Here is a 25,878-nt window from a genome sequence, read left to right on the forward strand (position 1 = left end):
AGCTGATGGTATAAAATCTTGGATTAAAAATTGTATTTCATTAACATTCTTCCTAAGAACTCGGCAATTCCATTGTACAATGTTTTGTGGATTCATGGTGGGGCTTCCATAGGTGAGATGTCACGCGAACGTGAGGAAGACTTTGTAGTACTCCTATCAGTTCCATGTGAAGATGGAGTTATCTCCATGTCCAGAGGACCAAAGGAGTTATGGACCTCTACTGGGACCTCTAAAGGAGAGATGACCTTTGGTGTTAGCAGCTGTTTTTGCTGCTTCTTTTTCAATAATTTCTTTTCCCTGTTCTTAAGTTTAGTAATTTCTTGTTCTGGTTCCGTTTCGGGTTCATGTGTTGGTTAAGGAGTCCGAGACTCAACATTTTTAACAGTTTTGTTTTTGGGAGGAGTCACAGACGAGGGTGTCACAGCTGGTTATGGAGTGAAGCAGTAGGAAGTGTCTGAACAGACTTGACCCATGTCAGATCAGTCTGGCAGTCGATAGAGGCAGTGATGACAGGAGGACGAGAGACAGCAGTAGAGTAAGAGATAGAAGAAGTAGCTACAGTAGAACCTACAACCCTCTTCTTAGCTTCGTAGTAGGAGATGTTTTGTTCGGTCTTGATTTTCATAATCTGTAATTCATGTTGCCACACAGGGCAGGATTTTGAAGAAGCCATATGGTTCCCACCGCAGTTTGGACACTTCACATCCTTCCTGCAGTCAGTGGCCTCGTGTTTGTCACCGCAACGGTAGCAAACAGCAGGGGGAACGGCAGGACTTGGATCCATGTCCAAACGCTTGGCAGGTGTAGCACCGCAGTGGATTGGGGATATACACCTCCACTCCAATGCTACAATAACCAGCTTTAATCGAATGTGGAATCTTTGATCGAGCGAAAGTGAAGAGGTACAGTCCGTTTGACTCCAAATGAGAACGATGAATTGCAAAATACTCGAAAGTGTATGAAACATCAATACTGCACTTGACCATGAATACCCTGTACCCAACAAAATCTGAATTTTGTTTAATTTGAGACCCGTGCCGGATGAAGTTCTTTAAGAAACTATCATGTAATTTTGTATAGAAATGTGTACATGACACGTAGGGGGACAAACCGTGGAAGGAACAGCGCAAGCACGGTCTGCACGTGCTACACAGTGACCGTGTTCATTCAATGACAAGATGCGCTACTCAGCAGATGTTAAACAGTTGATATTGAATGTGTATGATTTCTTTAGAAGTGAAGCAGAAAGAGCAAAGCCTTTTTATGCAATTAATAAATTCTTGAAACAAGGTTGATACATTAGACAGTTTTCAGAGGGATCAAGTCAGACGTGCAATTGTTAAACTGCACTCAGAAAATAAGTACCTGTCCCTAAGAATTTTGAAGAAACACCTTGAAACTGACCATGATTTACGTGTTACAAAGTACAAACTATGGCAGCTGTTGCATACATTTGGTAACAAATACAAAAAGATAACTGGAGAAAATAGGGCTGTGTTGTGTGAATGGTCTGACATTGTTCGTCTCCGAAATCATTACCTTCGTACCATCAAGCAGAAACGTGAAGAAGGATATGAGCCCGTCTTCGTAGATGAGACATGGGTAAATGCGTCACACACAGCCAGCAGTCAGTGGGTACCCAGTGGTGACTGTAAGGAGTCTGGTAGAAAGTTACCAATGGGAAAGGGTGAAAGACTCATAGTTCTCCATGCTGGTTCTGCTAGTCAGGGTTTTCTCCCAGACTGTGACCTCGTCTTTAGAGCCAAGGCCAAAGACAACAGGGACTACCACACAGAAATGAACGGCAATGTACTTCTGGAGTGGGTGAAAGATAAATTAGTCCCTGCTTTGCCTACCAAGTCTCTCATTGTCATCGACAAAATGCACCGTATCATAGTGTGCAGGATCCAGAAAGCAAGACTCCAAACTCTTATAACCGTAAAGGAGGTTACTTGGCTGCAATGGAGGAACATTACCTTTCCTTCCCGAGCGACGAAACCACAGCTCTATGAAATCATCAAAACTATGAAACCTGACCCCGTGTATAAAGTTGACAGTTACATCAAGGGTCAGGGTCACGCTGTCTTACGACTGTCACCTTATCACTGCGACCTGAATCCAATCGAGTTGGTATGGGGCATCGTCAAGGGTGACGTTGGAGAAATTACGAGACGTTGAACAACTCGTAAAGGAATCCCTTGGTCGGGTAACAGTAGAAACATGGAGGCGTTGTGTGGCCACAGTCGTTGACGAGATAGAGCCACGTTATTGGTCACGAGATGGACTACAGCCAGCAACAGTCCAACCTATAATAGTGGCAGTCGGTTCAGGCAACAGCAGTTCCGACGACGAGATCTATGGCATGAGCGAGTCAGATTGCGCCTGAAATTATCATGAGACGGCCCCTCTAACGCTGTCATTTCCCCTACCACAGAACGTGCAGTGCATGCGTGCTTGCGCTGTGCCTTCCACGGTTTGTCCCCCGTATGTGTCAGGTACACATTTGTATACAAAATTACATGATAGTTTCTTAAAGAACCTCATCCGTCATGGGTCTTAAAATAAAACAAAATTCAGATTTTGTTGGGTACAGGGTATTCATGGTCAAGTACCGTATTGATGTTTCATACACTTTTCTGCATTTCGAGTTATTTTGCAATTCATCGTTCTCATTCAGAGTCAAACGGACTGTAGGTGTTGGTCGGTTCAACAACCCCATTCTTCTTGGGGTAATCCGCTTCACAGCTGTGACTGACTGTTGGACAAGTTCTTTGAGTGAGTGAGTGAGTGAGTTAATATTTAACGTCACATCGGCAATATTGCAGCCATATCGTGACGGCAGAAAATGTGACTTTAATAACTTATATGTAAACTGTATAAAATTCTGTCGACGAAGGACAGTAAAACAACTAGATTATCACAGATGTAGATGGTAAAACTAGCATAGTATAATAAAATTCATAACAATTCAAAACAGTACACAATAAAAATGGGCTATAGATCACCACTAACCAAAGGTAGGTCACCATACTAGGTACCATGGGGACTTACGATACTTCTGCTACCTACATGGTAACCCAGCAGGATTTACACCATCCCTCAGGCTACTGGTGATTGTCGGCAAGTTTAAGCCAAAACATTTAAAAACAACAAGAATTCTACGTTTAAAAACATGGAAAATGAAAAATACTTTGAATGAAATGGGACTTACATACCTTCTCAGGGGGACAATTATTTTACGTTACTTCAACCCCCTTTGAATGTACAGCCACCAACAATCTCAGTTATTAGTTCATTATACCAAATTAAAACACGTATTTTTTAACAATATATATCAAAATTTGTCAATCAATTCTATTTCTTTTAAAAATCCAAGAATTAAACGAGGGCTTACAGTAAAAAGATCCTTTATGGATGAAACCTTGAAATAATTTTCCCTTGTGATGGAAAAATCGATACAGTCAAGCAAGACATGCTTGACTGTGATTCTTTCATCACAAGGGACACAAAATGGAGGATCTTCACCTTTCAACAAATACTCATGAGTATAACGAGAATGGCCAATACGACATCGTCGCATAATGACCTTTTCAAATCTGGACTGACAACCCAAGTAAGTATAACCGATATGTGCTTTGATTGCATGTAATTTATTTATACCCACTTGAGTGTCCCACTTCTTCTGCATTAGGTCTTTGATATAGCATCTAATAACAGGTTTATAGTCACTGTATGGTAGTAGAAGTGGTGTCACAGATTTGTTGAGAGCTGCCTTTGCTGCAGCATCAGCCATATTGTTACCCGTGATACCAACATGACTGGGCAACCAGCAAAAGACAATGTCGTATTGGCCAGTAGCAAGGTCATTGTACAATTCTAAAATATCTAAAATGAATGGATGATGTGAAGAGCTAGATTTGATTGCCTGTAGACACGATAATGAATCGGAAAAAATGATGAACCGTTTACAACTGTACTGGTTTTGGATATATTCCAAAGCAGTTAATATTGCTTTGGCTTCAGCGGTGAAAATCGAGCTATGGTCTGGTAAGCGGGATGAGACGGTTTTGGATCCAATGACAGCAGCACTGGAGACTGTGCCGCCGTCCTTGGATCCATCTGTAAAAATGGAGCGATGGGAGTCGTATTTAGCTCTAACTGGACAAGTTCTTTGACAATTTGTTCTTCAGTCATGTCCGACAGGCAGCGTGCTCTGTCACAGACAATGCCCTTACACGAGTTTAGTGTGTGGTGTTCAGAAACAGCAACCTTTATGTTGACGAACTTATCTAATTTGAATAGACTGACGGATTGAGGTTTCCTTGCACACTCTACAAGGAGAGAACCGAAACGAAGTTCAGTGACATTTGAATCCTTTTTCGCAGATACCAGCCATACCTTTGGAGATTGCAAAAGGATTCAACTTGATTGTTTCTTTGTCACATGCTTCAATTACCAAAAAACATGGCCAATAATATAGTCAGATCGAATGGATGCATTCTCGTCAGACGAAGTATTGTCAGAATCTATGTGTCTTCGTTATGAACAAGGGTGTTGGGAAACCATGTTGAAAGGAAAATAATTCAGCACCCCTTTTACCCACCCACCATGGAGTGTCTGCAAGGACAGTCTTATGCTGCAGCGGATCTCCAAGGTGCAAAGACCGGGAATAAAGGGGTGGTATACTCCAGCAAATTTGACGTGAAAAGATATAACTATCTACCAAATTAAAGGTCAGGCTGGTTCGGCCCATGACAATCAATTGAAGACGTACAGAATTCGGAGGTCAGTATCACCAGATTGGCCCATGAGCCCTTAGCAAGTTTCAAAGTTTGAGAAATATATAAGACATTTAGAATACAGTGATTTATGAATTGCCAAAGTGTGCATAATATAATTTTATGCACACGGCATGACATGACCAGCCGATTGACAGAATCGGGCCCATTCTACCGCCCGTCTAGGCAAAGTTAGGGTCGAAGTGGTGTGTTGGACTAAGGAGCACTATTGCTGGCTCCGTCGCCCTCAACCACCAGAATCGCTTCCTCTGCCGACACAGGGTCGCAGCCCACGGCAAAAAGGCTGCCCACTTTGGTCGCCTTTTACGACCAGCAATGGGGTGCTGAGGGCACATTCTTGTTTATCTTCCCCGGGTCCCCACGGGGACCACAGCGATGGACGGATTCGAGAGTACCGACGTCGAGGTGAACGTTACGTGTCATAGAAGAAGATCGTTTCGGGGGCGGCAGCGTTATGGTATGGGATGGGATTACAGCAAGACAGAGGACCCGTTTGATAGTGGTAGAGGAAAATCTCAATGGACAGCGCTACTGCGACGAGATCATGGGCCTGTTGTTCTACCGTTTTTGCGTCGTCATGGCCCAGGCATTACCTTTCAACATGACAACGCCCGGCCTCATATTGCTCGACTTGTTCAGGATCTCTTCAACCAAACAACGTGAATGTCATTCCCTGGCCAGGTCGCCCCCTGGCCGGCTCGCTCCCCTGATCTCTCACCAATCGAGCACATGTTGGATGAGATGGATCGGCACATTTGACGTCAACCACTTGTTCCACAGATGACACCTAGACGGCTACGGGGTGTGAGACTTATGTTTATTTATAATCACGATAGACACCCTGAAATAAGAAACAACAGATAATATGGTATGCATATTAAAGCACAATATATATCATATAATCATCAAAGCAATCATTTCTGTTACATTACTTACAACTAAGTATTATTAGATGATATATAGAAATGGCTTACAGTACATATTAAGTAAAATGGTTACACATACCCTATGTGTGGCACAAGGGTGTGAAACTTGATACCCTTCAAATGTCACCGTTCATGATATGTCCTGCAGAAGAGAGAGCAGGAATAAATACTTAGAGTGACTAAATACAATGAAATGAATAACAAAATGCTTAGTTTGTGCAATTCCATTAATGCAGATATAACTTAGCATGTATACAAGATAATATTAAAATACATTACTGCTTAGGTTAAAGTTCAGACTCTAAAACACATTCATTCAAAACATAAACATTAATAGAAATATATGATTTAATGTAAATATAATTCTTAGATGCTTATTTATAATGCCTAATCTTTGATTACTATTTAATCTTATTTAGAAGTAAAGACAAATTATAAACTAACCTTTTGTGGGGATCTTAAAATGCTCCAAATGCAGTGCATAGTGAAAGTGGCAATATGGAGTTAGTCAGAGCAAGAAGGTAAAGTTTGAATTTGGCCAATCACAGGATAGCTTTGGATGTGACTGATCAATAGAGGGCTGGACAAAGAATGTAGTATAGCTTGGGTTGTGATTGATCACTAGAGGGCTGGACTTGAAGGGATAAAAACAATATACTTCAACAGAAATAAAACTTGAAATAGTTTTATTTACAAACAAAGCTAAAATACAAATATATACACCTGCTACGATTCCATGAGACAAGGGCGGTCGGGTAGCCTAGTGGTTAAAGCGTTCGCTCGTCACTCCGAAGATCCGGGTTCGATTCCCGACATGGGTACATTGTGTGAAGCCCATTTCTGGTGTTCCCCTCCGTGATGTTGCTGGAATATTGCTAAAGGCGGCGTAAAACAATACTCACTCACCCACTCCATGAGACGAAGATGTGTTGCTTGCATCGCAATCAGAGGTTGACACACACGCTATTGATTTGTAAATTGACATTTTTTTTATTAAATCACGCATTTACTGAAGTCAGTATGGCAAATTAAACCATTTGAACACTTACAGGAGTCTTTTATTTGCTGCAAACAGAAATTGTTTCAGATTTGCATTAAATCTTATTCAATGTCACCAGAACTTTTGTTGTTCAGTATATTATACTCTTACTGATGTTAACACACAACATTTGAGAAATAAAATTTGAAATTGAATTATTTTGTCTAGATTTGTATTTGAAAAAAAAATGTTTAGGAAGCCTATTGGGTCAATTGTCGGTTCAAGTTAAACAGTAGTACACCTTACCTATTGAATGAAATGTAAGGAGTTTGAATATTTGTCACTGAAACATGAAAGCTATTAATATATGATCCCTTGGAGACTAGACCCGTGAAGATCCGGGTTAGAATAGGTCTTCAGCAACCCATGCTTGCCGTAAAAGGCGACTAACGGGCATCGGATGGTCAGACTTGCTGACTTGGTTGATGCATTTCATCGATCCTCACTGCATGGATCGATGCTCATGATGTCAATCACTGGCTTGTCTGGTCCAGACTCGCTTATTTACAGACCGCCGTCATATAGCTGGAATATTGCTGAGTGCGGCGTAAAGCAACAAACCAACCAAACCAATTAGAATGAGGCCTTCTGTGACTGCGTGAAAATAGGAAACATTGTTCATTTGTTTCACACTAACACATGCTGTCTGAATCCATGATACCGGCTAGGGCCAGTATAACATAGCATATGGCCCCAAACAAGGATTTTATGAATACATATCGTACTGACTTTCTTTGTGTCCGTGTGCATGAATAGTGCAGGGTTGTGCGGGATTTTCATTGAGTCATGAAAACAAACTACTGTGCATTAAGTTTATGGGTTTTACGACACTCCTTTACATGTTCTGAATAATTGTTGTGGAAAGAGACGTCTTCCTCTCTCTCTGCCTAACAAGACAGGTATGTCACGCAAGGGTTCAGTTAAGAAATGTATCTCTTCCGTCAGTGCAGTGACCTCCCTTTGTCATAAGAATTCAATGGCGGACTGCATCAATCATTTGAGTTAAAAGGGAAGGTCTTATCTATTTAAGAACGTTATAATGAGGTGGTCTATTACTACCCGGTCTAGCTCGCCAGGAAGATGGCGGCGTCTGTAAGTCGCGTTTGAGAAATTAAGTTGTCGGGACTGTATACTTTGCAAATGTACGTAACTGCCAAACGACCACATTCCACGTGTTAACAGTATTGACACGACTCAGATAAACAGGTGTGGTGGCCACGGCTTTCATCGTGTTTTCTAGATGGTCAGTATATTTAGATGTTTGTGAAAAGGTTACTCTGTTTGTCGTAAGAGGCGACTGACGGGATCGCGTGGTCAGACTCGCTGACTTGGTTGATGCATGTCATTGTATCCCAATTAAGTTGATCGATGCTCATGATATCAATCACTGGCTTGTCTGGTCCAGACGTGATTATTTACACAGACCGCCGTCATATAGCCGGACTATTGCAGTGATAGATATGTGTCTTGGAATGTCTTGGAATGTCTACGTGAACATTAGATGTGTAAACCCCGCCCACAAATGCACGTATATTGCCGTGTTCGGCGTTAAACAAAAAAACAACCACCCAACCAACAAATGCATGTTCATAACAAATCCGATACATACAGAAATGCGGACATTGTTGATGTCAGCGTTAAAGGTTGGACGCATTTCCCTGATCATGTTTCCCGAACGAGTATGCGTTCCATTCATGTATTGTTATACAAATATGACGGTTCGTTGCACATCGGTGTCAACATACAACACTGATATCCGGTTTCTGTCGAATGAAGGTTTCCTTGGTGTAAACGTATATGTCAAGTCAAAACGAGTTTTACTTGAAAGTGATCTATGGTGAGAAATGCTAAATATCTCTTCCTCAATACATCGTTTTATTCTCCATGTGGTTCGAATTAAGCTAGTTTGGGAAGATTCGTACAGTGCACAAGGATTTTCACTTGTGATATTCGTGTATATCATCACACCTTCTACTCACTGTTTACCATCACCACACCTACACACTGTATGTACTCATACATGTACATTCTACTCACTGTATATCATCATGCTTTCTGCTGAGTGGATATCAGTATTCATTCTTCTCAGTGTATATCATCATACGTTATCCTCACTGTAAATCATCATGCCTTATATTCACCGTACATCATCACACCTACACACTGTATATCAGATCATACCTTTTCGTTTTATTCTCCACGTGGTTCGAATTAAGCTTTTTTGGGAAGATCCGTACAGTGCACAAGGATCAAAAAGGTGTCACCCACCACCCTACCTCAGTGTTGATGCAGTAAGCAGATTCTGTTGACTGTCAACATGCAGGTAGAGTATTTAGACATTCGTGTGTACTGGATATCGGCTGTACACACTTTATCACCACACCCTCTACTCACTATATCATCATACATTCTACTCACTTTTTATCATCATACATTCTACTCACTTTTTATCATCATATCTTCTACTCGGTGTATATCATCGCAACTTCTACTCAGGTTGTCTTGGTTGATGCATGTCATCTATCTCAATTGCGTGGATCAATGATCACGATGTCCTGGTGTCAATCACTGGATTATCTGGTCCAGACTCCATTATTTTAGAGACCGCCGTCATATAGCTGAATATTGCTGAGTGAGGTGATAAACAAAAAACATACAATTCTACTCACTGGATACCATCATACCTTCTATTCACTGTATATCATCACACCTTCTACTCACTGTATACCATAACACCTACTTCATGTATATCATTATACATTCTACTCACTGTATATCATCCTTTCTTATTACTGTATACTATTACCTTCTACTCACTGTATATCATCATACTTTCTACTCACTGTATACCATCACACCTACTCACTGTATGTCATCACACCTTCTTCTTACTGTATATCACCACACCTACACACTGTATATACTCATACATGTACATTCTACTCACTGTATATCATCATACTTTCTACTCACTGTATACCATCACACCTACTCACTGTATGTCATCACACATTCTTCTTTCTGTATATCATCACACCTACACAGTGTATATACTCATACATGTACATTCTACTCACTGTATATCATCATACTTTCTGCTGAGTGGATATAAATATTCATTCTACTCAGTGTATATCATCATACGTTATCCTCACTGTAAATCATCATCACACCTACACACTGTATATCACATCATACATTTTCCTCACTGTATATCAGCATACCTTTCATTCACTGTATATCACCACACATACTACTCGCTGCATATAAAACAATACCTTCTACTGACTATATATCAGCACACATTCTACTTAATGTTAATCATCATGCATCCCACTCACTGCATATCATACCTATTGTTAAATATGTGTGTATCATCATATCTTCTACTGACTATATCATGATACTTTCTACTCAGTGTATATCATCACACCTTCTCACTGTAAATCATCATACTTTCAACACACTGCATATAATGATACCTTCCACTCACTGTATACTATCACACTTACTCACTCTATATCATCACACCTACACGCTGTATGTCATGATATCTTCCACTCACTGTATATCATCACACTTTCTACTCACCGTATAGCATCACACTTTCTACTCACTGTATACTATCACACCTACTTACGCTATATCATCATACCTTCTACTCAATGAATATGATCACACCTTCCACTCACTGTATATCATCACACTTTCTACTCAATGAATATCATGATAACTTCCACTCACTGTATATCATCACACTTTCTACTCACTGTACATCATCACACTTTCTACTCACTGTACATCATCACACTTTCTACTAACAGTATATTGTCACACGTACTCACTGTATAGCATCACACTTTCTACTCAATGAATATCATAACTTCCACTCGCTGTTTATCATCACACTTTCTACTCACTGTATATTATCAAACCTACTCTCCGTATATCATCATACCTTCTACTCATTGTATATCATCACACCTACTCACTGTGTATCATCATACTTGCTACTAACTGTATACTATCACAGCTACGCATTGTCTATCATCACACCTACTCACTGTATATCATAATACCTTCCACTCACTATATAGCATCACACTTTCTACTCACTGTATACCATCACACCTTCTCACTGAATATCATAATACCTTCCACTCACTATATAGCATCACACTTTCTACTCACTGTATACCATCACACCTTCTCACTGAATATCATAATACCTTCCACTCACTATATAGCATCACACTTTCTACTCACTGTATACCATCACACCTACTCACTGAATACCATAATACCTTCCACTCACTATATAGCATCACACTTTCTTCTCACTGTATACCATCACACCTACTCACTAAATACCATAATACCTTCCACTCACTATATAGCATCACACTTTCTACTCACTGTATACACTCACACCTACTCACTGAATACGATCACACCTACTCACTGAATATCATAATACCTTCCACTCACTATATAGCATTACACTTTCTACTCACTATATACGATCACACCTACTCACTGAATATCATAATACCTTCCACTCACTATATAGCATCACACTTTCTACTCACTGTATACCATCATACCTTCTACCTATTGTACATATACTATCAAACCTACTCACTGTATATCATCACACTTTCTACTAACTGTATATCATCACACTTACTCACTGAATACCATAATACCTTCCACTCACTATATAGCATCACACTTTCTACTCACTGTATACCACCACACCTACTCACTGAATGCCATAATACCTTCCATTCACTATATATATGAGCACACTTTCAACTAACTGTATACTATCACACCTACTCACTGAATACCATGATACTTTCTACTCACTGTATATCATCACACTTTCTACTAACAGTATACTATCACACCTACTGACTCTATATCATCATACATTCTACTAACTGTATACTATCACACCTACTCACACTATATCACCATACCTTCTACTAACTGTATACTATCACACCTACTCACTGTATATCATCATACCTTCTACTAACAGTATACTATCACACCTACTCACACTATATCACCATACCTTCTACTAACTGTATACTATCACACCTACTCACTGTATATCATCACACTTTCTACTAACTGTATACTATCACACCTACTCACTGTATATCACCATACCTTCTACTAACAGTATACTATCACACCTACTCACTGTATATCATCATACCTTCTACTTACTGTATACTATCAAACCTACTCACAGTATATCATCACACTTTCTATTAACTGTATACTATCACACCTACTCACTGAATACCATAATACCTTCCATTCACTATATATATGAGCACACTTTCTACTAACTGTATACTATCACACCTACTCACTGTATATCATCATACCTTCTACTAACAGTATACTATCACACCTACTCACACTATATCACCATACCTTCTACTAACTGTATACTATCACACCTACTCATTGTATATCATCACACTTTCTACTAACTGTATACCATCACACCTTCTCACTGAATACCATAATACCTTCCATTCACTACATATCATCACACTTTCTACTCACTGTATATCATCACACTTTCTACTAACAGTACACTATCACACCTACTGACTCTATATCATCATACCTTCTACTAACTGTATACTATCACACCTACTCACTGTATATCATCATACCTTCTACTTACTGTATACTATCAAACCTACTCACAGTATATCATCACACTTTCTACTCACTGTATATCATCACACTTTCTACTAACAGTATACTATCACACCTACTCACACTATATCACCATACCTTCTACTAACTGTATACTATCACACCTACTCACTGTATATCATCATACCTTCTACTTACTGTATACTATCAAACCTACTCACTGTATATCATCACACTTTCTACTAACAGTATACTATCACACCTACTCACTGTATATCATCATACCTTCTACTTACTGTATACTATCAAACCTACTCACTGTATATCATCACACTTTCTACTAACAGTATACTATCACACCTACTCACTGTATATATCACCATACCTTCTACTAACTGTATACTATCACACCTACTCACTGTATATCATCATACCTTCTACTAACTGTATACTATCACACCTACTCACTGTATATCATCATACCTTCTACTTACTGTATACTATCAAACCTACTCACTGTATATCATCATACCTTCTACTAACAGTATACTATCACACCTACTTACTGTATATCACCATACCTTCTACTAACAGTATACTATCACACCTACTCACTGTATATCATCATACCTTCTACTAACTGTATACTATCACACCTACTTACTGTATATCATCATACTTTCTACTAACTGTATACTATCACACCTACTTACTGAATACCATAATACTTTCCATTCACTACATATCATCACACTTTCTACTCACTGTTATTATCACACTTTCTACTAACATTATACTATCATACCTACTCACTGTATATCATCACACTTTCTACTGACGGTATACTATATCACCTACTCACTGTATATCACCAAACCTTCTACTAACTGTATACTTTCACACCTACTCACTGTATATCATCACACTTTCTACTCACTGTATATCATCACACTTTCTACTAACTGTATACTATCACACCGACTCACTCGATATCACCATACCTTCTACTAACTGTATACTATCACACCTACTCACTCGATATCACCATACCTTCTACTAACTGTATACTATCACACCTACTCACTCTTTATCACCATACCTTCTACTAACTGTATACTTTCACACCTACTCACTGTATATCATCACACGTTCTACTAACAGTATATCATCACACCTACTCACTCTATATCATCATTCCTTCTACTAACTGTATATTATCACACCTACTCACTCTATATCATCATACCTTCTACTCAATGAATATGATCATCCTTCCACTCACTGTATATAATCACACCTACTCACTGTATATCATCATACCTTATACAAACTGTATACTCTCACATCAACTCACTGTATATCACCACACTTTCTACGAACTGTATACTATCACACCTACTCGCTTTATATCATCAAACCTTCTTACTGTATATCATCATCCTTTCTACACACTGTATACATATCTTGATACCTTGGACTCATTGTATACCATCCAACCTACTCACTGTATATCACCACACCTACTCACTGTATATGTCATAATACTTTCCACACAGTGTATATCTTCATACCTTGTACTCATTGTAAACCATCCAACCTACTCACTGTATATCATCACACCTACTCACTGTATATGTCATCATACTTTCCACACAGTGTATATCTTCATACCTTCGACTCATTGTAAACCATCCAACCTACTCACTGTATATCATCTCACCTACTCATTGCATATCATCATTTCTTTCCACACAGTGTATATCTTGATACCTTCAACTCACTGTATATCATCACACTTTCTACTAACTGTATACTATCACACCTACTCACTGTATATCATCTATCATCAACTAACTGTGTATCATCACACTTTCTACTCACTGTATATCATCACAACTACTCACTATATATCATACCTTCTACTCAATGAATATTATCATACCTTCATCACATTTTCTAATCACTGGATATTATCACCACTGCTCATTGGATATTATCACCACTACTCACTGTATTTCATCACACCTACTATTCACTGTACATCAACATACCTCCAGACCCGTGAATATCGGGGATAGAATAGGTCTTCAACAACCCATGCTTGCCGTGAAAAACGACTATGCTTGCAAGGGGCGACGAACGGAATCACCACACATATTACTTGCTGTATATCAAAATAACTTCTACTCACTCTATATCATCACACCTTCTACTTGCTGTATATCATCACACCTACGCACTGTATATCATCACGCATACTACTTACTGTTACAACTTTAAGGTGACGCAGCCCAGACCGTTCAATCCGGGATATGACCTCCATGAGCGGCAATGCATCTTCGAATGCGGCGTAGAACTGAGTAGACAAGCGTCCTCACATCGACTGCAGGTATCCGATTCCATTCCTCACGGAGGGCAACGATCAACGCTTGTCTCGTGAAGGGAGGATGTTGACGTTTCCGAAGACGACGCCCCAGCTGGTCCCAGAGATGTTGTATGGGTGACAGATCTGGTGATCGAGCTGGCCACGGCAGAACAGTCACGTTGTTGGCGTTGAGGAAGTCTCTAGTAATACGGGCTTTATGGGGTGTGGCGTTATCTTGTTGGAACACCGTCCGTTGTTGACGCTGGATGAAAGGAAGAACCACTGGCCGTAAGATATTGTCAATGTAGCGTTGTGCTGTCAGATTCCCTTCGATGATGACAAGTTCCGTCAGACCATCACACTTCCGTCCCCGTAAGGTTCCACCTCCTGGACACAACAAGGAGCCGTACGTTCACCAAGTCGTCGATAAACTCGCGTCCGCCCATCAGGTTTGAAGAGTTTGAACCTGCTCTCGTCACTAAACAGCACTCGCCGCAATTCCCTTTGTTGCCATCGCTGAGTTTGCCTGCACCACGTCAATCTGGCACGTCGGTGTTGACGGGTCAAGGTCATGCCCTTGAAAGGGCGATAAGCCCGGAGACCATAATGTCGTAGTCGTCTGGTCACTGTTTGTCTGCTGACAGGATGTCCTAAGCTGTTGGCAGCTGATGACGTCACAGTAAGAAATCTGTTCCTCAGATGGAGTACCCGTAAAAAGCGGTCATCCTGCAGGGTCGTGACCTTTGGTCTGCCACTCCAAGGTCTGTCTGCAGTTCTGCCAGTCTGTCGGAGACGTGCGACAAGTCTGGTAATGGTCATCTTGGAGCAGTTCTCATGTTAATGGCAACCACTCTCTGTGTCGCCTCCCATCTGCAGCATACCTATGGCTCTCTCCCTCTAGACAGCGGTCAGTCTTGGCATGTTCGTTGGTGTTAATCATCGCAACCAATGATAGGGAACAGATCCGTGCGTAATTTATACCCGGAAATAGCACGATAATTTGGGAAAGAATGTTTTAAAATATTGCTGAAAAACACCCATATCTCCCAAAATTCGTAAAGGGCGAGCAAAGAACGACAGAGAACATGAAGGCTGTATTCGTGAGATGTGTTCTTTACTGTTTTTTGAACAGATTGGCATCTTTGTTTCAAAGTGGCAAATCAGTTAATGTTGGTAACAATTCTTTTGGCCCTCTGTTTAGCTCCCCCAGTGGATCAATCATCGCGTCTGTAACCTTGTGAGTAAACAAACCACAAGAATACAGAGGCGTTCATAATTGACAATGCAGTTAAGAAAACACGTAGATATATTTTACGCCCGTTTCCTAAGGTTCATGACACATGTTTGAAACATAAATTGTTGATAAATGTTGTTTCGTATGTTTTGTTTCGGTTTACAATTAAGATAAAACATTTCCCCTTGTGGGTTTATGAAATTCAAACCTTGGATATGTTTTATCCTACACATATCATGGGTGTAGACTACCTAGTCTCGAAAGGAACAAACCACATGACTCCTGATCTTTTTGAAATTGCGTAATGTATCCTCTACAGTCTCTCGAGGATTTTTAATTTTGTTTGCGGATGTATTCGGCCTCATTCTGTGTTTGTCGTAAGAAGCGACTAACGGGATCGGGTGGTCACATTCGCTGACTTGGTTGATGCTTGTCATCGTATCCCAATTGTGTAGATCGCTGCTCATGATGTCAATCATTGGATTTGTCAGGTCCAGATTCAATTATTCACAGACCGCCGTCATATGGCTGGGATTTTGCTGAGTTCGGCGTCAAACAACAAACAAACTAATATATGTTTTGAATCTTTTCAGGTCTTAATGGTAAAGATAGTTTGACATTGACTTGCGGCCGTCACTGATGAAGTACACCGGGCTCCATCTGCTGCTCGCCTTTTGTTGCGGGTTGATGTTTTCACATGTGTTCCTCAGCCACCCTCTACTACAGACACAGACGCGGATCAGGGTGGAAGAGGATTGCACGGACGTTGTCAGTTTACATCAGACTGGAAGTGATATCCGAAATGTCCTCAGGGAAAACAGGCGGACTGTCCCTGAAGTTGATGCCTATGGTAACCCATATGATATAATATGCAACACCACTCCCCCCTCTCCATACACAAACGCACGCACACACGCACGCACACACGCACGCACACACGCACGCACGCATACACGCACGCACATACGCACGCACACACACACACACATGGGATTCTTGGTGAGACAAGATCATAAGAGCCGAAGAGGATCGGATGGTCAGGCTCGATGGCTTGGTTTTTTGCTTGTCATCGTCGTAAAAACGATACTGACCCTTTCGTTAACTATATATAATGAATATTCATCGTAGATTCCGACTATATCATAAGCTGTTACTTTTGAATCACTATGAAATAGAGATGACTAGGTGTTCGCGAAAAATGTGAACCTATCCTGCACCACTGGTGACTCCTGTCACAAACACATGCAATGGTAAGTCAATTGTTTACCTGACAAAAAACGACTGAAACGTATGGTACAAGTGAACATAGGGAATAACACTGCACATCAGTTTTGTTTGTTTGTGTGTTTGTTGTTTAACGCCGCACCCAGCTATATTCCAGCTATATGACGGCGGTCTGTATATAACAGAGTCTGGACAAGACAATCCAGTGGTTGACATCATAAACATTGATCCACGCAATTGGGATCGATGACATGCATCAACCAAGTCAGCGAGCCTGACCACCCGATCCCATTAGTCGCATGCTACTACTTTAAAATTACCTGCCACATATCTACCAAACATCATTTTTAAAACTTCATGAGGCGTCGACCATTTGATATCCTGGGGCGGATGATATTATTTTGAGAGGAGATATTATTTTCAGTTTCAGCTGAAAACCCCCCAGACATTTTTAAGTATAACGTGTGATCCTAAATACTTTTTTTTCTTCTAAAAAACACACCTTGCAACAGTGTGATTTATCTTGCAGGCAATGTCCTTTTTTTCGACAGTCTAACACATGAATTTTCTTTGAATCTTCTTGAACAATATAAAGCCCCAGGCCCCCACAAAAATGATATCAAATGGTCGGCCCCTAAAGGCATTGGGTGTTATAACCTGATCAAAAGAGTATATATGATTGTTTTGTTTGTTGTTTAACGCCGCACTCATCAATATTCCAGCTATATGACGGCGATCTGTAAATAATCAAATCTGGACCACACAATCCAGTGATTGACACTATGAGCATCGATCCATTCAATTGGGATCGATGACATGCATCAACCAAGTCAGCGAGCCTTACCACCCGATCCAGTTTGTCGCCTCTTACGAAAAGCATAGTCACCTTTTACGGCAAGCATGGGTTGCTGAAGACTTATTCTAACCCAGAATCTTCACGGGTCCACTGGTTCGAAGGGAATTGGTTACTAGACCGTTATGGGACCACATTAGATGAACTCTATACCTGAAAATAACGTTAAACCTCTTGGCCGAATTCCATTGTTTTGATTTTGCCAATTCAAACAGCGGATCGTGTCTTGGGTTTGCAAGCATATATAGTCCGTGTGAAGACGCAATCCTCAGTTGCAAGTTTTTGTCAACATTATACCCTTACTCGTGGGTTACACCACGCGCTATTACAGTAAATTTAGCCAGTTTATAATACGATTACATTGCAGGAATGCTCAAAATTGCACATTACCTAAAGATATATTAATAGTACATTTCGCCGGTAACCGTGTATGATAATTTCTTGTGGCTCAGTTGCCATGAAATCTGGCTTCGTTACAAAATAGAGGTCGTGAATATGTAGTATTGGCTTATCGATGACTCGCCAGTTTATAATACAACAAATACTGCTTGTAGGCACGACATCTGTTTAGGGTTATTTATGATAGAAATGTAGTATGTGCAGAGAACCCGAGAGACCATGTGTCGTGTTTAGTGATTTCAGTTGAATTTATTACCTGTCCTGAATACAACCGCCGTCATAAAGCTGGACTATTGCTGAATGCGGCGTTAAACATCAAACAAACACACAAACTAAATACAGTTTGTTTTGAAGTTGTCCTTTAAACGTTGCTGAAATATATTTAGAAATAGATTTTTGTTATCATACGACCCGTGAAGATCCGGGTGAGAATAGGTCTTCAGCAACCCATGCATGCCGTAAAAGGCGACTGCTTTGTCTTTAGCAAACTATGGCGACTAACAGGATCAGTGGTCAGATTCGCTGACTTAGTTGATGCATGTCACCGTGTCCAAATTTCGTAGATATATGCTCATGATGTTAGTCACTTGATTATCCTGTCCAGACTCTAATATTTACAGACCGCCGTCGAAAATGAAATATTGGAAGTGTGACGTTAAACAACAAACAAACAAACAAACTATCCGGGCAAGGGTATCGAGTCGGGAGCTGCCTGAACAACGCAATCCAGGCTCAATAACTAAACATCATCCTATTTCGTGAAGACCCGTGAAGATCCGGGGTAGAATAGGTCTTCAACAACCCATGCTAAACGGTGACTATGCTTGCCGTAAGAGGCGACTAACGGGATCGGGTGGTCAGGCTCGCTGACTTGGTTGATACATGTCATCGATCCCAATTGCGTGGATCGATGCTCATGACATTAATCACTGGATTGTCTGGACCAGACTCGATTATTTACAGACCGCCGTCATATAGCTTGAATATTGGTGAGTGCGTCGTTAAACAACAAACCAATCAATCAATTTTGTTATCATACATTTTGAATAACCATTTGTCTCCGAACCCTAATGTACACAGACAATGTCTTAACAGTTGTCACCCAATTGAACCTTATCCAACTTTTCTACCTTTTTAAACCCCAAAACTTCTGCTCCATACACGAGCATTATCTTTGCCTCAAAGATTATGAAGAAGAAATCTCGTGAAAAAAGGTTGCAACAGGAGTAAACTTCTCAAAATATTTATCCATAACTTTTTCAGCCGTTTCAGACCAATTAAGTCTATTGTTAAAACATAAATCCAGTTAGGTGTTAGAAGGAACAACGTCAACCACATTTTATAAAACCACGTTTTAGAAACGAGACAATCCACCACGGTGTTTGAAAACTACAAATTTAGTTTTAGGCATAAAAAAAAGTTAAAAAAAGCTCGGTCACAGGACATGACTTAAATGGCACGTTGATAATAAGAAACATTTCGTTAGTTTGTCATAGCCTTAGTAATGATCTTTGTGTTTAGACCCGTCAAGATCTGGGGTAGAATAGGTCTTCAGCAACCCATACTTGCCGTAAAAAGGCGACTATGCTTGTCTTAAGAGGCAACTAACGGAATCAGGTGGTCAGGCTTGCTCACTTGGTTGATGCATGTCATCGTATCCAAATTGTGTGGATCGATGTTCATGATGCCAATCACCGGATTGTCTGGTCCTGACTCGATTATTTACAGACCGCCATCATATAGCTGGACTATTGCTGTGTGCGGCGTTACACAACAAACGAACCAACCAATGTTTCAGATGTCGAAGAAAGGCGTGATATCAGCAAAATCAAGGTCTTGTGCTGGATTATGACTGCACCAAAGAATCTAAAAACCAAAGCCCAATATGTCAAGGAAACGTGGGGAAAACGCTGCGATAAACTCCTGTTCTACAGTTCCACCACTGATGAATCCTTCCCTACCATTGGACTTGGCACACCCGAAGGAAGACAACACCTCACTGCCAAAACAATGCAAGCCTTCCGCCATCTTTACACCAACTACTTAAAAGAAGCGGACTGGTTTCTTAAGGCGGATGACGACACGTATGTCCTTGCAGACAACTTGAAATATTTTTTATCAAAACAAAATAAAAATGAAGCTGTTTATTTTGGGAACCATTTCAAGAACTATATTCCGGAAGGATACAACAGCGGAGGTGCTGGCTACGTCGTGAGTTATGAGGCTTTGAAAAGGTTTGGCGAAAGGGGAAATAACTCTGACTTGTGTTCCCAAGATGGAGGCGCCGAAGACGCGGAGTTTGGCAAGTGCCTTGTTAATCTTGGTGCAAAAGTTGGGAGATCCCTGGATGAGGAGGGAAAGACAACATTTCACGCATATCATCCTTTGACACATATGTCAGGCTCGTATCCACAGTGGGTGAAGGCTCATACTATGCATGGAGCAAGAAAGGTGAGCGTTTGATTTTGTTTTCAAAATTTTTTTCTACACGGTTTGTACAGCACGCTGCTTTACAAAGAGGTGATGACAACTTTACCAAAACTTGGTAGAGTGATGTTATCGGATACCTTTGAGGATACCAAACCTTATAACCTCCGGAAATCCGCCCCCGGATTGTGGATACCAAGCCTTAGGGTATACGGACGTCTTGCAGTGCATATCTTGACGTATACCTGGCATATTCCTTTTTAAAATACAGAAGGAAGATCGAAAACTTGTTTGTTTGATATTGCTGGAATATTGCTAAAAGCGGCGTAACACCATACTCACTGACACTGACTTGGCGTAAATGTTCTTATTCTTCTGTTTCAGGGTGCCGGGAACATCAGTAGTCTACCCATCACATTTCATTATGTACGAGGGAATGAGATGCTGGCTCTAGATTTCTATATATACCATGTAAAACACGTCAGCGCGGAGTGAACGGTGTGGCATGATCCACCATCCACGCCCTCAGGGTACAACAGCTCTCGACTTGGAGGAGTTATTGACCATCTCGTGGAAGGTGAGGCCTATACGTATTTACGGATGCAGATTAGGGACAAGCTCCAGAATGCCCATATCAAGGAGTTCAGAGCTGAACGCTCGCGTTAAAGGAAAAAGCCACAAATACTTATGCTGTATCCGTCCTTCCATATCCCTTTGGTGTTGGTGATTGGACGACTCAAGAAATTCAGTGTATTGACACCCTCACACAATACAATCATGTCAGACAATAGACCCTGCTACCCTCGCTCTTCCCTCAAACGCTTATATTTACCAATCATAATGGGAGGGCGTGGTTTGATTAACATTCGGGCTCTTAATGACAGAATTGTTTTGTGCGCTTTTGCACAAATATATTTGTCTGATGATTCTCTTGTGCAGCATGTCAAGACTAATGATGACAACAAGGCATTCCGTGGTTTTCGTAAACGAGCCAAGGATTTGGGATATAATCTCAATGTCAGTGGAGATTTTGTTGATGGTTCTGTACTGCTGGACAGTACAGAAATGAGTGTCAACCAAGCGAAGTGCCATAACAAATCGGCCCAGACTCAAGGAGTTCTTCAAGGAGAGGCTATCTGAACGACCACTGCATCGAGTTGATGTCCAGAGAAGATCAGTAATCCTGCCGAATCCTTCGCTTAGATGAGGTCGGCTGGCCTGAAAGGTGAAACAGAAGGCTTTCTGTTTGCTGCTCAGGATTAGTCACTTCCCACTCGAAACCGTCAATGTTTGATTTTGCATCAAAATGTAAATATGAAATGTAGAGTATGTAATGAATTTAATGAGGCTGCCCAACACATTGTCAGTGGATGCCCAGCTTTGGCACAAACACAATATCTTAAGCGGCATGATGGAATGGCTCTATCATTTTATTCCCGTCTTCACCATGCTTGTTGTTTCGACACAGAGGTCCATCCATGGTACGACCCAGAATATGTAGAGGGGGTCATGGAAAATGATACATACAAAATTCTTTGGAATAGGCCCATATACACGTATCCCAGTCCAACAAACCTGATCTTATCCTGTTTGATGAATCCAATGAAATCATTTATATTATTGAATTTTCTGTCCCATTTGACACTAATGTGATTGACAAAATTGGCGGAAAACATGGCAAATATGCAGACCTCGCTTTCGAAATGTCACGCTTGCACCTTGCAGTACTAAGTAGTCCGACTCCCCATTGTTCTCGGTGCCTTAGGATTGATACCTCCCAATCTGTTGACTGACATTGGGAGAGATCCCGGGTTTGCTATCAGGAATACGTCCCTACGGACAATCGCGTTAATACAGAAGGCTGCAGTGTTGGGGAGTCTTCACATTCTCCGAAAAGTTCCGGATGGGTTTGACTAGGCAGCGCTTTCTGGGAGGAGTCCCACTCGCTGTTTGGGGTGCGTGTAGAGAGGGCAAGGGCCCTGAGCTGACTGTGCCAGGATCACCCAAACCCACTTTGCTGCATTTTTATTTTAATCTGTACATAATGATCGGATAAAAACAACAATTTATAAGGCACCAGTTTTCATGCCCATACATTATCATTATGATGATGTAATGCTCAGAATCCACCTGTCGCCAGCGCTACATGTATGTCAAGTATTATTACCTCAGTGCCCTCAATTTACATTATCATCTCCATGGGGAGTATAACACCCAAGCTGAATGTGATGCGCGAGAATGTTGACAGTTATATTACAATATCCTTGCCAGGCGCCGTACCTTATTTGTTATTGTTTGAGAAAATTACATGGGATATGGCGATGAGTAATCATTGGAAAGATGTGATCAAACTTTTATGGTGAGGTGAAGTGAAATTGGGTTTAACGTCGCGTCACAGATTATTGCACTTATATAGCGACGTGCAGGTACGTGTATGTGTTTGTGTGCCTGCTTGTACTAGTCCGGACTGATGCCGATTTTTAGTGCTAGCTCACTGAGATACCATGCCGCAGTTTAACATGAATACCCCACTCAGACACAGTATACTGACTCTGAGCCAACCAGTCCTTGTTTAAGCCCCTTTATGCCGAGCGCCAGACAGGGTAACAACAAGTACCATCTTTTAACGTCTTTTGGTATGACGCGGCCGGGGATCGTACCCAGGACCTTCCGCACTCCGGGCGGACGCTCTACCACTAGACCACGGAGGCGGTCCCCAAACTTTTATGAATGATATGATATGCGTACATGCGAAATACTGAAAGAATTATGAAAATATTTTTGAATGCATTCCTAACTGTAAATTATTGCATTAAACATGTCTATGTTTTTCGGGAACAATCATTGCAGGGAGGCACATCATGTCCTTGAATGGTTTACATGCCCTAGAGCGCTTGCGCTCCTCGCCTGAAGCCGCAAGGAGGCGATGGGCAGGTTACCAGTCTAGCTCTATCCGACCTTTTTCCTCATACATCATTTCTCTTCGGTGATACGTTAACCCACTTTCGTGAATGTCATGTATATGTGGAGGAAGGTATTGCTTGCTTAACTGTGATTGCTTTGGGGTTTTTACTGTGTATTTCTTTATACTGTTTTGGTGATGTTATGTTTGTACCTCTGTATAATACATGTAATCAGTTGGCTGAATAAAAATATGATGGTTCAAACTAGTCTGATAGTCTTATAGCATTAATGACATAAATGTATAGTACGCCAGTATGAGTTGGGGTTAACGCCACTCTGAACAGTAGTTCAGTATGAAAGGAAAGCCGAACGTCATGCAGGTCTTAGACGTTTATCGTTTATAACCAACGGACGCGGGTATGGTGCCGACAGACCAATGATCAGCAGGGAAGGGAATCCGGGATTCAAACCATCTATCAGTACATTTTAGAATGCTTAGCAACGCTTGCCACAAAACAAGGATAGTAATCAGGACATAACGAGTATTCGCACCCACGAATATATGATCCTGGCATTATAAAAGGGAACACAACACTGCAAACACGAAAACGTCGTTTTTTTCCGTATATGGTCATTGGACGGAAAAACGACGTTATTTGGACGTTTTCAAACCATCGTTTTTCCGTCCAAATAACGTCGTTATTTGACATCGGAATTTACTGGGAGAGAACGATAGCGTTAAGCTCCTCCCTTTCTTGATTGACATTGTCAATCAAGCAACAGCGTCTACCGGTATTTCTACTTCTCAGATTTCATTGGTCAGTCCCCGCGTGTTAGATTACAGGCCCGCGTTTGACGCTGCACTCGAAGCGCTTAGCGGAAGTACTGAAATCAATCGTTCTGCGCATGCGGATTACTTAATGCCTTGACCAAATTTTCCGTTCTGTGCATGCGCGATTTCGCGTATTGTTTCCTAGATTTAATGTCACCACTATTTGACAATGGTTCATAAACACAGTCACGTGAAGGTTCAGAATCGTAACGAGTAACTCCATTTAAATTGAAGAAGATCCCCAGTGATATGGGAGATTCCAAGATGAAACTATTCTATGGCTATCTAGGCTGCAACCCAAACCGATCTAAACGGGACCCGATAGCTTATTGTATGCTATCTAGTCATATGGAAGTGGACAAGAACTATACATTGTATTCCGGCCGATTGTTCTTGCATTTACTTATAAGTCAGGAAAATGGACTTAAAAGGGGAGTTGTTGAATGTAATTATTTTAATTATTAAATGTTGCCTATACACTAATCTGGACGAACTTCTCATTGTGCTGTTTATGTCATCCTATATACGATTAGTATGTTACCGTTCTAAAGTCAACCTCTCACATAACATTATATTGTTCATAGTATCAAAGTTTAATCACCAATATCAAGAGCAGCGATTTAAACCACTGAAACACCCAATCACAAGGCTGTTATCAAGCGCTAGTGCAGACGTGATGCATCGTAAAAACTGTATCGTGATGTCTTCAGAAATTCAATTATACTACGAGATAGTACGGCTAACGCTGACTCACCGGTGGAACAAAGACAATATCGCTAATACAGATATAACGTATTTGAATGTTAATACTAAAGACAAACAATAATTATTTTTGCAGTGACGATATAACACGTATACACGTTTATTGTTAACTTTCATCAGTTTTGCTCTTCATTTTAATAACTTTGTTTTCACATATATATGTAGCAATACCCGACAAGCATGTCATACATAATTATGGGGCAGTTTTCAATCTTGTACTGACTTACTCTGGTGTTAATGAGCGAAGTTTATTGGCTTGTGTGTAAAACCCCGTTTTTCTGGTAATCCTATTATTACTTAGTTTATTTCTATCTAATGACACCCTGTTCTCTGGATCATGGCTCCGTGACTATCTATAACAATTAAGATGAACATTCAGTGCAAGTAAATGAATGAGTTTGTTTTGACGCTACAGTCAGTAAAAAAAAC

General features: G+C 40.7%; 1 protein-coding gene across 6 annotated transcripts; it reads left to right on the forward strand.

Moving 5' to 3' along the window:
* The first annotated feature begins 7,589 nt into the window (after positions 1-7,589).
* On the forward strand, positions 7,590-24,097 carry LOC139465018 (glycoprotein-N-acetylgalactosamine 3-beta-galactosyltransferase 1-like). 6 transcript variants are annotated; one of them, XM_071246688.1, is made up of 4 exons: positions 7,590-7,663; positions 16,642-16,898; positions 20,323-20,975; positions 21,336-24,097. In XM_071246688.1, exons 2-4 carry the CDS (start codon positions 16,688-16,690, stop codon positions 21,444-21,446), a joined length of 975 nt encoding a protein of 324 aa, XP_071102789.1. In that variant the 5' UTR covers positions 7,590-7,663; positions 16,642-16,687; the 3' UTR covers positions 21,447-24,097. The 6 variants fall into 6 exon arrangements, with proteins under 6 accessions (XP_071102789.1, XP_071102790.1, XP_071102788.1 ...); XM_071246689.1 differs by lacking the exon at positions 7,590-7,663 and adding an exon at positions 7,831-7,856; XM_071246687.1 differs by lacking the exon at positions 7,590-7,663 and adding an exon at positions 7,832-7,906.
* The last annotated feature ends 1,781 nt before the right edge of the window (positions 24,098-25,878 follow it).

Source organism: Haliotis cracherodii, unplaced genomic scaffold (genome assembly GCF_022045235.1).
Source record: "Haliotis cracherodii isolate W230 unplaced genomic scaffold, xgHalCrac1.p SCAF_17, whole genome shotgun sequence".
NCBI classification, from domain to species: Eukaryota; Metazoa; Mollusca; class Gastropoda; order Lepetellida; family Haliotidae; genus Haliotis; species Haliotis cracherodii.